Below are 13,731 nucleotides of genomic sequence, written 5' to 3'. Positions count from 1 at the left end.
TTTAACAGTTGTTTTGTTTTTTTTTTTTAATTTTCAGTATCATATATTTAATTTCCAGCCATTGTTCTTATTTGCCAGTAGTTCTTTTCTCTTGGTTTCCTTCTTTTCTTTCTTCTCTTTTTAAGACTTCCTATTCTTGATGCTCAAACACCTCTTGTATAGCACTCTGTTTCCCGTAGCGGGAAGGGCCTGAGGCCTCTTTTTTTATAGACAGACCTCAAACATTGCAGGTTTGGTTCTAGATACCATGATGAAGCATGTATAACAATCAAGCAACTCATATGAATGTTTTGGTTTCCCAGTGCATAAAAAGCTTGTTTGTACTATAGTCTTATTAAGTATGCAATAGTATTATGTGTTTAACATGTTGTTGTTCAGTCGATAAGCTGTGTCTGACTCTTTATGACTCATGGACTGCAGCATGCCAGGCTTCCCTGTGTTTGCCAGCGTTTGCTCAGATTCTTGTCCATTGAATCAGTGATACTATCTAACCACCTCGTCCTCTGCCACCCTCTTCTTTTGCCTTCAGTTTTTCCCAGCATCAGGGTCTTTTCCAATGAGTCAGCTTTTCATATCAGGTGGCCAAAGTATTGGAGCTTCAGCTTTAGTATCAATCCTTCCAGTGAATGTTCAGGATTGATTTCCTTTCGGATTGACTGGTTTGATCTCCTTGCAGTCCACTGGACTGTAAAGAGTCTTCTCCAACACCAGTTCGAAGGCATCAGTTCTTCAGTGCTCAGCCTTCTTTATGATCCAACACTCACATCCATACATGACTACTGGAAAAACCATAGTTTTGATTATACAGACATTTGTCAGCAAAGTGATGTCTTTGCTTTTTAATATGCTGTCTAGGTTTGTCATAGCTTTTCTTGCAAGGAGCAGGTGTCTTAATTTCATGGCTGCGGTCGCCGTCCACAGTGATTTTGGATCCAAGAAAATAAAATGTGTCACTGCTTTCACTTTTCCCCGTCTATTTGCCATGAAGTGATGGGATCAGATGCAGTGATCTTAGTGTCTTACATGTACACACCTTAATAAAAAAAAGACTTTATTGCTGAAAAATGCTAATCTTTTGAGCCTTCAGTGAGTCATAATAACAACAGCCCAGAGCATCATAAAAATATAATAATGGAAGTGTTTAAAATAATGTGAGAATTACTGAAATTCAACATAGAGACACAAAATGAGCAAATACCATTGGAAAAATTGTGCTTTTAGACTTGTTCAAATACAAGGTTGCCACAAACCTTCTGTTTTTAAAGAAACACACTATCTATGAAGCACAGTAAAAAAAGATGTACTTGTACAAACTTTCCATCCAGGTTTCCCCATTTGTAGCTCGTACATTACCTCCAACAGAATGTGAGGATTTGTTTCTGAGACTTTCAGACTCAGTGGCCCTCCACTCCACAGCCACTTTTCAGCATCCCCTTCCCCACCCTGTTAATCCAGTTGCCCCTCACCTGCCCAGTTGCTACAGGTGTTAGGGTTAGGATTATTGATGGTGTATAGTTCAATCAAAGGTAGAGTTAACATTTGCTTCTTAGCCTCTATTTTGGAACGATTTCTGAAAAAGAGAATTGGAGCAGAGAGGTGTCTGGGATGCTGAGCGCCAGCCATCCAGTAGCCCACTTTCTGCAACTGGCTCTCTCAGTCTCTCTTTCCTGTTCAGTGGCTGTCTGCTTTATAATATAGTTGGGACATCCCTGTGCTCCATACCAGGTTGTGAGCTCTCTGAGAGGGGTTAGTGAGTCTTAGTCATCTTTGTGTAACAACTTAGGGACCGGTACAGTAAGTTTTTGTTTAACTGGCTTGCAGCAAGTTCTCTGAAGGTATAAACTTATTTCTGCATAACAGGTCGACTAACATCAATGGTTCTCTCTTCTGGCTCTCCTTGCCAACCCTTCTGCAGCTAACCGTGGATTCTCAATCGGGATTGGTGACGTCACACCTGGCCAAGGGCTGCTGAAGGCCAAGTATGAGTTGCTGAACGCTGGCTACAAAAAATGCGATGAGTACATCGAAGCCCTGAACACAGGCAAGCTGCAGCAGCAGCCTGGCTGCACCGCCGAGGAGACTCTGGAGGTGAGTCTGGCTCTGGGTCAGGTTAGCAGCCAGTGGCATTGTAGGCCCTGAAGAGAAGCGACAGAGGTGAGCGGAGAGGAAAGGCAGTGGCTTCAGCCCGTCTGTGAGCTGTGCAGCTCGTGTGTGTTCTAATGATGGGAGGGCCTCCCATCAAATCTGTTCCATCGCTTCCAGCTTTCGTGTTCCAGGTGGTGATCAGCTGTCTGTTCATTTGGCCACATGGGGCTGCTCTTGTTCCATCGTCACACTTGGGCCCCTTCTGTCCCTCGTACTTCAGTGCTTTGGCCCTATTACCAGCATCCTGTGACCAGACTGACACCACAGCTTTGAAAGGATGGTCTTTGAAAGAGACGTGGTTAAGTCATGTTTGAGAGTCACAGTCCAGTCTGTTGCACGTTCCAGGCACGTTCCAGTCTGGAGCTAAGTTAGCTGAGATCTGGACCTGCAGGTGTCAGAGTCAGAATGGCAGGAGAGTCCTGCGTTTTCTCTGAAGCAGCCTGCCTTCGCAGTCTGACTGCACCAGGGCCCTGTCTGACTCTCTTCTGCCTCCCAGTAGCCTGGCGCTCAGGGCTTTAACTCAGTAAGTAGGGAAGAAAGGATTTTTGAACAATCAAAAATAATTTTTTTTATTTTATCTGTACGTCTTTTGGTTGCTCTGGGTCTTGGTTGGTGTGTGTGGGCTTTCTCTGGTTGCGGCGAGCACGGGCCGCTCTTCACTGTGGTGCAGTGGCTTCTCATTGCGGTGGCGTCTCTTGTTGCAGAGCACAGGGCTCCAGGGCACACAGGCTTCAGCAGTTGCAGCACGGACTCGGTAGTTGCAGCTCTTGGGCTCGAGAGCACAGCTTCAATAGTGCTGGCACATGGGCTTAGTTGCTTCAAGGCATGTGGGATCTTCCCAGACCAGGGATCAAACCCGTGTCTTTCTGCATTGGCAGGCAGATTCTTTGCCACCAAGCCACCAGGGAAACCTCAGTAAGAAATTTTCTGATGAACTTTTTAAAGCAAAAAGAAAGCAGAGTTGTGTGAGGTGTTCACAATTAGCTCTTTCTTAATGTAAGTCTTAAAGAAAAACCAAAAGAGAGAGAAATGGGGTGTTTCTCACCTAGAAGATTACTTGAGGCCTCAGCTGCACTTCTCTTTAGTGAAAGCATGATTCCCAGCTGATTGAGCATCATAGGTTGTGGGTTGAGGGATGGCAGTCTAGATGAGCTCATGGACTAGAGTATTCTATTGAGTTGCCTAATCACATGCCCAGTTGGTGGGAATTCAAGTGTGTGCTTGGCAGAGACAAATTTTAGCAACAGTACACGCCACTCTTTTAGTACGTATAACATAATGTCACATAAAGTGCAAAGTGTTACACGTGTGTATACACAGTATACACAAGCGTGTGTATATACAGTAACGTATATAATGCACATACAGAGACACCGCTGTGTAGGGTATATACACAAAGCTGCATGTATTCTACCTCATTGACCATTTAAATACTTTTCCGAGGTTTTGTTACTAACCATTTTTTCCTTACACACTGATTATGAAACCCGTGGGACTTCCCAGGGGGCACTAGTGGTAAAGAATCTGCCTGCCAATGCAGGAGACATAAGTGACGTGAGTCCTATCCCTGGGTCAGGAAGATCCCCTGGAGAAAGGCCTGGCAACCCCCTCCAGTATTCTTGCCTGGAGAATCCCATGGCCAGAGGAACCTGACAGGCTACAGTCCATAGGGCCTCTAAGAGTAGGACACAACGGAAATGACTTAGCACATGGAAAATGTCAGTCTGCAGAGATAGGACATCTTGGTCTTCTAAGGTTTGAAACCTTTTATCTGCTGGAAATCTGACATCTCACTCGAATTCTTCACGTTCTCTTAAATGTCACGTTGAACATCAGTAATCACATAGGCACCATGCATCTCTCTTTCTCCCACCAGGCTTTGATCCTGAAGGAGCTGTCCGTGATCCGTGACCACGCAGGTAGCGCCTGCCTCCGGGAGCTGGATAAGAGCAACAGCCCCCTCACCATGGCTCTGTGTGGTTCCAAAGGTGAGCACCTCCTCTGGCCGCTGCTGTCACTGCCTTCCATGCAGGCTGGCTGGTTGTGCTCTGGAAAATGTGCATCAGAACTTCAGGCCTAGAATTCCCTGGTTGTTCGTCCAGTGGTCAGGACTCAGTGCTTTCACTGCCCAGGCCCAGGTTGAATCCCTGGTCAGGGAACCAAGATCCCACAAGCTACACGGCAGCCCGCCTCCACCAACCTCAAAAAAAAAAAGAGCTTCAGGCCTTTTGTTTATAAGGGTGTGAAAGTGAAAGAAAGTGAAGTCGCTCAGTCGTGTCCGACTCTTTGTGACCCCATGGACTGTAGCCTACCAGGCTCCTCTGTCCATGGGATTTTCCAGGCAAGGGTACTGGAGTGGGTTGCCATTTCCTTCTCCAGGGGATCTTCCTGACTCAGAGATTGAACCTGGGTCTCCTACATTTCAGGCAGATGCTTTACCATCTGAGCCACTATATCTTTTCAAATAATGCTTAGAGAAAGAGATGGTTATTTGCATTTTTAGAATGTCTAACTCCTTTGGAAAAACTTGTTTATCATGTGTGTGGATTTCTGAGTTTGAGGCTGCTTTGAGTAAACTTGGTCTTATTTTTTTGAAGAAAGAAAGAAGAGCCAGGGATTTTTAAAATCATATGTTTGATGATAATTAAATACCCTTAAATTTTATAGTTAGCCAGGACCTGAAAGTGTTAGGTTTCATGATACTGCACTGAAATTCAGAACCCTGAGCTTTCCAAACTTCCTGTTTTCACAAATTTCTGACAGAATAAAGTCCAGTCTCTTGAGCCTTGCTGTCCTTCACCCCATAGTCTCCTCCCTGCTCCTGGTGCATACCCCACACTCCTGTCCTGTGTCTCTGCTTCCCACTCTCTGACCCATTTTGGAACTCCTCCCCCATGTCCTCTATGTGGAAGTCATAATATCTAAGAGTCCAGCTGGTTAATGCTGCCTTCTCAAATACTCCCCTTGGAAGTCTCTCCTCCAGCCCCAGAGTGCTCACTCGCCCCTGAGCTCTAGCCCTGCCTGGCCTTCCTTGTGTTACTGACAGCTCCATCCTTGCTGTTCTGGTTCTGTCCTTCACCGTCCCTAGAGTATGAACTTGTGGAGGATGGGGGCTGTGCCGTGTTGTATTCCTCTTTTACCAACAGATCTGCTTGTACTTCAGTTACTGTGATTCTGGTAAATGAATGTTCCATTTCTGACCTGCTTCCCCAGGTTCCTTCATTAACATATCACAGATGATTGCCTGTGTGGGACAGCAAGCTATCAGTGGCTCGCGAGTGCCAGATGGCTTTGAAAACAGGTCCCTGCCTCACTTTGAAAAACACTCAAAGGTAAGCAGGAGTGGATCAAATACAACTTTGAAGGACAACCTTCAGCAGCACGAAAGAATGACCGAAGCTCTGGGGCTGCCGATTAGGCGACTCCTGAAGCTGGCATAGAGGGTGGGGACCACTCAGAGTTATTCCCTCTGCAGCCCAAACTTGACTGAGTCCTGTAGAAGGAGCCTCATGAAACTCGGAGCTGAAAGACTTGGACCCGTGCCCTTTTGTGTATTTTCTCTTCTAAGGAGAAGGATGTCCGTTTCCCATCGAACTTTACCTTAAGTAATCTGACTGTGTTGTTACCATTTGTGTGCGTTCAATCTGTACGCTTATTTTAGGGAACACTTACATAAAAGTAAAAAGGTTTTAAACAGTGAACACGTGAACCACAGTGAAACAACCAGGAAATTCCAGGTTCTCTCTGGAATTCCTAAACTGCCTGTAAATGACTTCTGAGTTCCGTTGGGCCTCGTGGTCTGGGCACTACTGTCAGCAGAGTGAGACAGACAGGCCTGTACTGGGGTTTTCTGAGATTCTGGGGTAGATGCCATTAAACGAACAGTTAAGGAACTTAGAGCTGATTTGGTCACTTAGTAATTCTGGATGGAGTCAACTGTTATTCACACTAAAACACAGATGGCCCAGCTGCTCCTGGCCTGAGGAGCTACAGGACTTATGGCCAGCCCCTCCTGGGGAGAGGGGCCTGCTGTACTGAAATTGACAGACGCTGTCCGTATCCAGTGGCCCCAGGAACAACTTGGGCTCTCCGTCCAAGATCAGAATTTACTAGAGGTCAGGCAGCCAGCAAGTCACTGGAGTGCTTATATGGCTGACTGTGCTTATATGGCTCAGAGTCAAAGCCTGACCAATTTAGAAAGATGCCAAGGATATCTAGTGCCAGACTTTGGGGAAGATGGTACCTGCCTAGAAGTGCTTTTGAGTATGCCAGCTGCCCCTTAAGTGAAATGGGGCAAAAGAATTTTAGCCTGTTCATCTGAGTTGTCCTCCAAGGAACATGAACCTGTCCAGCTCAAAGGCCATTGGGCATTTCATAGGGTGTTTTTTATATGTGGGTTTTTTTGGTTTTTTACAGTTTTTTTTTTTCTTTATCTTAATATTCACCCATTTAAAGTGTAGAGTTCAGCAGCTTAGTGTGTTCACCGAGTTGTGAACACACATAATCTAAATTTTAGGATATTTTCAACAGCCCAAAAATGAATCCCCATAAACTGTAGCAGCACACATCTATGTTTTGGAGGTGGACAGGTCCAGCCTGCCGGCAGGTATCTTAAAAACAGTCGTTTCCTGGGAGAAGGCCAGGGTGCCCTCTAAACTGAGATCCGTGACTGCCTGCCAACTCTAGGAGTAGCAGCCCAAGCTTCGGTGTCCCTGTCCTGAGCCACCTGGCTGCCACTGGCACGAGCACCAGCCCTGGCTGGGAACTCACTCTCCTTTTCTCTGGTAAGGATGATTTGAACTAAATTATTTCTTTAGGAAAGGGCATAAAACATGGGAGTGCATTGGCCAGGTATTTATGGTCTAAAGGTGAGGTATTTTCTGATTTGAATGGGTCTTGGAATTGGGGACCTTAAACTTTTATTTGTTAGGTTTTTCTTTTTTTTTTTTTCCTACCTCTCTTCAGCTCCCAGCTGCCAAAGGCTTTGTGGCTAATAGCTTTTATTCTGGTTTGACACCAACCGAGTTTTTCTTCCACACGATGGCTGGCCGGGAAGGTCTGGTCGACACAGCCGTGAAGACAGCTGAAACAGGATATATGCAGGTAACCTGAAGAAACGTAGGCCATTAGCAGTGAAGCCGGACAGGTCTGCAGATCTTGACTGCTGAGTGTTCGCTTCTTTTCTACCTGACTTCTGGTGTATTAAGTCTTGGCATTTAAAAGGAAAAACTGAGAGATGTAGATGCCGTAAAAATAAACAACACAAAAAAGTAAGATGTTCAAAAAAAAAAGTTCAAAATCAGTGTCTCCTTTGAATGGTGCAGACCAGGCTGGAACCACATGTACCGAAGCTCTGCTGGAGGAGAACATGGACCAGAAATCCCCCGGCACGTCATCTCACTGAGCCACTACTTGCTAATACACAGAGATAGGGGACAACACCCACCTCCTGATTACACACTGAGAGGGCTGTGCTCACTGCAGCGGTTTATGTAATCTATCATTCATGTCACTCTAAGGGACTCAGAGAACCTGTTTCACGGCCCACAGGAGGGCTTGGGCACTTGGAGGGTGGACTCGTTCTCCGCTGTGTGTGTAGTTGCAGGAGAGCAGTCTTGGGGGACAGGGCTGAGCTACCTGCTTTTTATGCCTGTGTTTCTGAGACTGCCACAGGGGTACATCCTAGACAGCAGAGGGGTGAGAACACATCCTACTTTGTGCTTCCATAAGACCACAAGCGAAAGATCTCTCTCCGTCTCTAATTCTCATTTCTACCTTGTACTCCATAATCTACGTTTTGTTTTTTGTCTTGTGTTTGGTTTTGGTTTTGGTTTGGTTTTTTGTTGATTTTATCTGCTTACAATACATGCTGAGGTTAACACTCCAAGTTGCTAGGCCATGAACTGCTGTGGTTTTGTGTCTCTTTTCTCCCCACCATGGACTGAGAAGCACAGCCCTTGGCAAGCAGGGGAACCAGGCCTGATAACCAAAGATGAGCAATGAGTGAATGAGTAAGCCAGGATACACAAGGTTGATGAGAGCAAAATGGACTCGAGTCAGTACCCACCAATTTCCATAACCTCTCGTCTGTCCCCTGTGTGGCATTACTGATAGTGCTTCCCTTTTAATGATCTTTTAATGGGAAATCGCCCTTTAGCTTCAGAGTGTGCTTTTGTCAGAAACCTAGCAGACTGTGAAATGCTTTTAACACTCTTGCCCGAATGTCTTTTGACTTTATTTTTTGTCCTTTACCTTTCTGGAGTCGAGAGTATGACTTTCCCAGAGTGGCTTGTTAACCTGGAACAAATTACTTCTGGCATGAGGGATTTTTGTTGTGAAGTTGCCTGGAGGAAGATATCTTTCCCTTTAACTCATTGAACCCCTTCACCCCGCTGGCTGGAGGGTTCTGCTGGTGGAAGGTTCTCCCTAAGCAGGTTTGAGAAATGGCTGCTGCCTGCTGCTTCAAACAACACTAGTCCTGTTCTCTCTTCTTACCCATCGGTCCCAGAAGAGGGCCTGCACCGGATCCTCTGTAATTCATATTGAAGTCCACAGGGGTCCCGGATTAAGTTGTGTTTAGAAATGCAAAGCAATTGCATTAGTTTAAACCTTAGAGAGACAGAGAGGGAAGGTAAAGCAGCCTAGGAAAACAGTGTTTGCAGAGTCCTTCGGGGGTGGTGGGGTTTAAATTGCTTGTATTCTAAAACACACTGGAGCGTGGAGCATATTCTAAATCCCATTGCACAGGCTAGTGAGGCACTTGTGGGGCCATTCTTGAGGTCAGGGACTCTTTAAGGGATTTCTAATACAACGTTTTTATGTGATTAAAAGCACTGGTAGCCTTGAAGCTCAGTTGCAGATATCAACCTTCGTACATGTGACTAGCGCTCTCAAAGCACCTGAACTTTTATCTCCTCTCCTTCTCTCCCTTCAGAGAAGGCTCGTCAAGTCCCTGGAAGATCTTTGTTCACAGTATGACCTCACAGTCCGCAGCTCTACGGGCGATATCATCCAGTTCATTTACGGGGGAGACGGCTTAGATCCTGCAGCCATGGAAGGAAAAGATGAGCCCTTAGAGTTTAAAAGGGTTCTGGACAACATCAAAGTAAGATTAAGCATTATATCTGTGAGCGTTTTCAAGGACATTTCCTTAGAATGGATGTGCCTTTGGCATAGCACACAGTCAACGCTGTCGTATCTACCCAACCACTGCGATGGTGTTTGTCTTTTGTATTCACTTTGCATAACTTTCCCCAGGTATTAAGGAAAGAGAGTTTCTCAATTTCCAAGTCTAGTTATTGGTAGTAAACCAGTGCCAGCGGAAGAGGGCTTTGTCTTCTTGTCAGTATCTAGTAAAGTGCGATAGAGACGGTGTAAAAGTCAAGGGTGTGGAGAAGCAGGCCTGTTTCACATGGTTTTACGGGATATAATTTAGAGCAAGCTTTTTGAGAGGTAGCTGGACAGTGTTGATCTGGAATTTAAATCTGGGTGCCCTTGAGCAATACTTAAATTTCGCTTATAGGAATTTGCCCTACAGAAATGATCTAAATGTGCCAAGAATGTTCTTCCAGCATTGTTTATAGCAGATACAGGCCATCTGTGGAGGACAGGTCAAACATGGAATGGTCTGTCCATTTTAGGGTGCAGTGTAACCATTAAAACTTTGAGGGAAAACCCATGAGCTTGGGGGTGGGCAAGTATTTTCACACTTGAATTATTTTTTTTATAACAGCAGTTTATGGTTTTAGTGCAGATCCAGGGCGGGGTGAAGTTGGGAAGGAATGACACAATACCCACTGAATAGCCCAGAAGCTGTTACGTAAGGGGGAGTATCAGTTTATGCTGTTCTCACCTTCCTGTTAAAGGTAGAGTCTACAATGCGTTTTGAAAGACAAAAACATCACAGGCTGCTGAAAGCTCACTCTGGGGGAGGTTGTTTTGTCTCTTATAAACTCCTTCACTGAATACTGCCCCCTGCCCGCCTCCAAATCACACTGTTTTCTTTTGATACTCAGGCAGTCTTCCCGTGCCCCAGCGAGCCTGCTCTCAGTAAGAACGAGCTGCTCCTGAGCGCCGAGTCCATCATGAAGAAGAACGAGTTTCTCTGCTGCCAGGACAGCTTCCTGCAGGTGAGCTCTGCGGGGGCTGCGCACCCGGCGTGGCCGTCACCAAGGAATCATTCTCCAGGTGACAGTGACGTGTATAAGCTGGGGGTGTTTACGTAAGAGTGTTTCTTGTTAGAAGGTTTAAGAGCGGCGCAGGCAGGAGAATCTCAGCAGTCGGCATAAAGGATTTGTCTCATGTCTTTTTTAGATTGTCTTTTACATAAGTGTTTCTCTGGTAGAAGGCAAGTGCTCTAGTTACAAGAACTGATTTTTTTTTTAAACCCTGTCCCTATCACCCCCTGCCACCCAGTCTCTCGTCCTGTAGGCCAACTCCTCCCTCCGTGGTTTTGAAACCCAGTAATTTGTAATAGTAAGAGCATTGTTTTAATGCCATTTATTGTGTTTATACAATAAATGATGCAGTAGTGTTTAATACCATCATTATTTTAAATGGCTTTTTTTCTTGCCACAAGATGGGTTAGAAATGTACAGTCATCCTTCCTTTTTCTTCCAGGGACCTGTTACCTTGACATCGTCTTGTTTTTAGTTTGTTTTTATTTCACAGACCTCCTCCTTTCTGTTGATAATCATGTTTATGATCAAAAGCAAAGGAATACAGGAATACATGGTTCCTTGCGTATACTGATTGTGATTCAAATATAGCACAAAATATATCCCTTGAAGTATATAAAAAATGAAAACAGTAAAACACTTACATAAGGATATTTTAGTTAAAAGCTCTTCACTCTTTGATGTGGTAAGATACAAAAGGTGAAAAAGAGACTCTTCCGGATTTTAATACATTTAAAATTAAGAGCCTGGCTAAGCTGAGTGCCTTCATTTTGTTTTTGTTACTTCACAATTTTTTTTTTTTTTAAGTAACAAATGAGAGGTGTGATTTGGTTTTTCTCCATGACTGTATTCACTTATTTGTGTTTCTGTTTCTCCTCGAAGACCTTAACTGAGACAGGCTATGAGAGATACAACGAGGTAACGTGCTTCCGCGCTGTGGTTGCCGAGCAGGGGGCGAAGCTGTGCTGCACCCAGCGGTCTGCCAGCCCCAGGCTCTGCAGGGCGCTGTCCCAGTCCGGCCGGCAGGGCTTCCCCTTCATCACTTGGCTCAGGCCCTTTCTTGTCTTATGGTTTGACAGTGGTCCCCTGACCAGCAGCACTTGTGGGTTCAGTGAGCACTTGTTCATCCGTCCCGTCCCCATCTGTCACACGCCCCACAGATGCAGGGCCGCAGAGGTGGCGGAACGCGTCCTCACCCTCCAGTCACTCAGTCTGAGCTCAGGTTTGCCGAGGGATTCCAAAATTCACCAACCAGAACAGATTCACCTGAGCCGAGAAAACGTTTTCTGGCTGTGATGTCAGAGCTGGGGAGGCAGAGAGAACTCGCGGGTGGCGCTGCGCCCTAGCCCTGCCAGAAGCCGACAGCCAGGCCCACACACACGCTGCGGGCTGAGTGTGAGCGTTAGCTGCTGGGCAGCCGTGTGATTAACAGCCTGCCAGTTGCCGTGTTCTGAGTTCCCTTGGTATGCATGGGTTGATCCTGCTGAGCTCTTAGTAGCTTGTCTCAGTTTCCCCTTCCAAAAAGGGAGCTTTTTTCCTTTTAACCTAACTTCCAGAATATCTGCCATAACTCTTAGGTAAGGGAACTCATTCCTTTTAGCAAAGCCGCTGCCAGAAGCATGTCCACATGGGTGGCAGCTGAAAGCTGTCCTTTGCAGCACCCAAACTGGGGGATGGTGTGAGGTGTGTGCTCTTGACTGCTCGTATGTATGGACTGCCTCGACAGATGAAAACCCCCTGGATCAGCTTGGCCTTGGGTTCTGGCCCCGGTTTCCCTGTGCCAACAAGTGGGGCAGCCTTGAACACCTAGCAGGCAAATGGCAACATCTGGGTCAGGAGGGCTTTCAGAGGCTCGCCTTAAAGGACACGACCACAGCTAGAAAGTAGGCTCAGGGAGGAAGTCACCCATTGAAGGAAGCTCTTAATACTGAATGATTCAGAGGAGACACTAGGTGGCCGCGGGTTTTATTGCTGATGAGGATCCCACTGGAAGGCAGAGCCTCCCCAGGGGAGATTGTCCCACCACCGTCTCCAGCTCTGAGTTCTACCTCTGATTTGTAACAACTAACTGTATCTGAAAAACGTGGCCTCAAACCTGTAATTAACAAGTAAGCCTGTAGAGTCTCTCATTAAAAAGAGTCTCTTGAGAATTTTCAAGTTCTTTTAAATTAGTTTAAGTTCTTTCTTAAATAAAAGTCTTTCTGCACAGAATGATGGCTGAGTGGCATGGTAACCTTCCACTCTTTGTCAGTGAGGGGAGTTGACCAACAAGTAGAGTCATGGGAAGCCTGTGTTCATGAACAGGGCACAGCCCAGGTGTGACGGAGTCCACCCTTATAGCCCTCAATCACCTGGGCTCCTGGGAGCCATTCTGAAGTGTCCAGTGGGCCGAGACAACTTTGCAGAAAACCCCTCCCCTGAGTGTAGACTGGGCAGAAACATTTGACTTTGTAGAGGGGCCTGTTCCCTTAGCCAAGCCCTGACCTTAGTCAGCCCAAATGGCCTCTGCTCTAGAGTGATGGAGCCAGAGTCCTGCCTTCCCACAGGGAGAGCGCACCATGCTAGACAGCAAGTGACTTCGAGTTTGTGGTCACAGACCCTGTGGACCCCAAAAGTTTTAGTTTTTTGCTTTTAGTAAAGATAGTAACTAGAAATTGCTCAGTAGTCTATGGGAAGCTAGAGAGATTTATTTTTGCAATGTTAGAACAATACCCGGCTAGTTAAGTCTCAAGCTTTCTGTAAGTGCCTTATCGAATTTTAGTTTTGCAAAAGTGGGCTTCTGGTCCAGTCTGCCCTTTGAAACATTTCTTTCAGACAAAACTTTAGATATTTTCAGCTGTGATATAGATTGAGTAGACACTGGGCAGGCGCGCTGGTCTTCTGCTACAGTTACCCTCAACTGAGAAACAAGACCTGGTGAGGCTTTGCAGCCATCGAAACAGTTGTCCACCCTCGGACCTGCCTGGGGATTTGTCCAGATGTGTGGATACGACCTCAGCCAGCCGCACAAAGCAGCTGGATGCCTGCAGTTGGCCAGAGTGCCCCCCAACCCCCAATTTGTCCAAAATCATTGAGAGAAATCATATTTCCCTGAGGGTCGCTGAGAGGAAGCATAGTCTATCCACCCTTTCCCTTACTGTCAGAAACACCCCTGGATCAAACCAGAGCAGCGGATGTGCTTTCTCTGAAGAATGCAGCTGCTAGATTCCATGTGTCCTCAGCTCACCTGAAGTGCTCTAGGAGTCAGTCCCACGGTACGTGGTGTGTGCTGGCAGCAGGACATGGATGTGTGTGGCCCATTAAACACCACACCCTCTGTGAAAACTCCTCAAAAGGAGAGCCTGGCTGATGCTGGTTCTAGGAGCAACCACAAGGCTCTTTCACAGACACATACCAAAGTATAACGCAT

At 46.2% G+C, this 13,731-nt stretch overlaps 1 protein-coding gene across 2 annotated transcripts in view; it reads left to right on the top strand.

The window, feature by feature from the left end:
• Positions 1 to 13,731, top strand: part of POLR3A (RNA polymerase III subunit A) — a 46,692-nt gene that overhangs the window by 23,439 nt on the left and 9,522 nt on the right. Inside the window, exons 16-22 of one of the 2 annotated variants that reach the window (XM_061405439.1) lie at positions 1,916 to 2,088; positions 4,022 to 4,133; positions 5,359 to 5,477; positions 7,111 to 7,248; positions 9,080 to 9,250; positions 10,161 to 10,274; positions 11,205 to 11,240. In XM_061405439.1, coding sequence (XP_061261423.1) covers positions 1,916 to 2,088; positions 4,022 to 4,133; positions 5,359 to 5,477; positions 7,111 to 7,248; positions 9,080 to 9,250; positions 10,161 to 10,274; positions 11,205 to 11,240 — 863 coding nt within the window. The remainder of the gene's footprint in view (positions 1 to 1,915; positions 2,089 to 4,021; positions 4,134 to 5,358; positions 5,478 to 7,110; positions 7,249 to 9,079; positions 9,251 to 10,160; positions 10,275 to 11,204; positions 11,241 to 13,731) is intronic. The other variant, XM_061405440.1, reaches the window with a different exon arrangement.

This window comes from Bos javanicus, chromosome 28 (genome assembly GCF_032452875.1).
Source record: "Bos javanicus breed banteng chromosome 28, ARS-OSU_banteng_1.0, whole genome shotgun sequence".
Classification (NCBI taxonomy): domain Eukaryota; kingdom Metazoa; phylum Chordata; class Mammalia; order Artiodactyla; family Bovidae; genus Bos; species Bos javanicus.
This window is presented reverse-complemented; position numbering and strand designations above follow the sequence as displayed.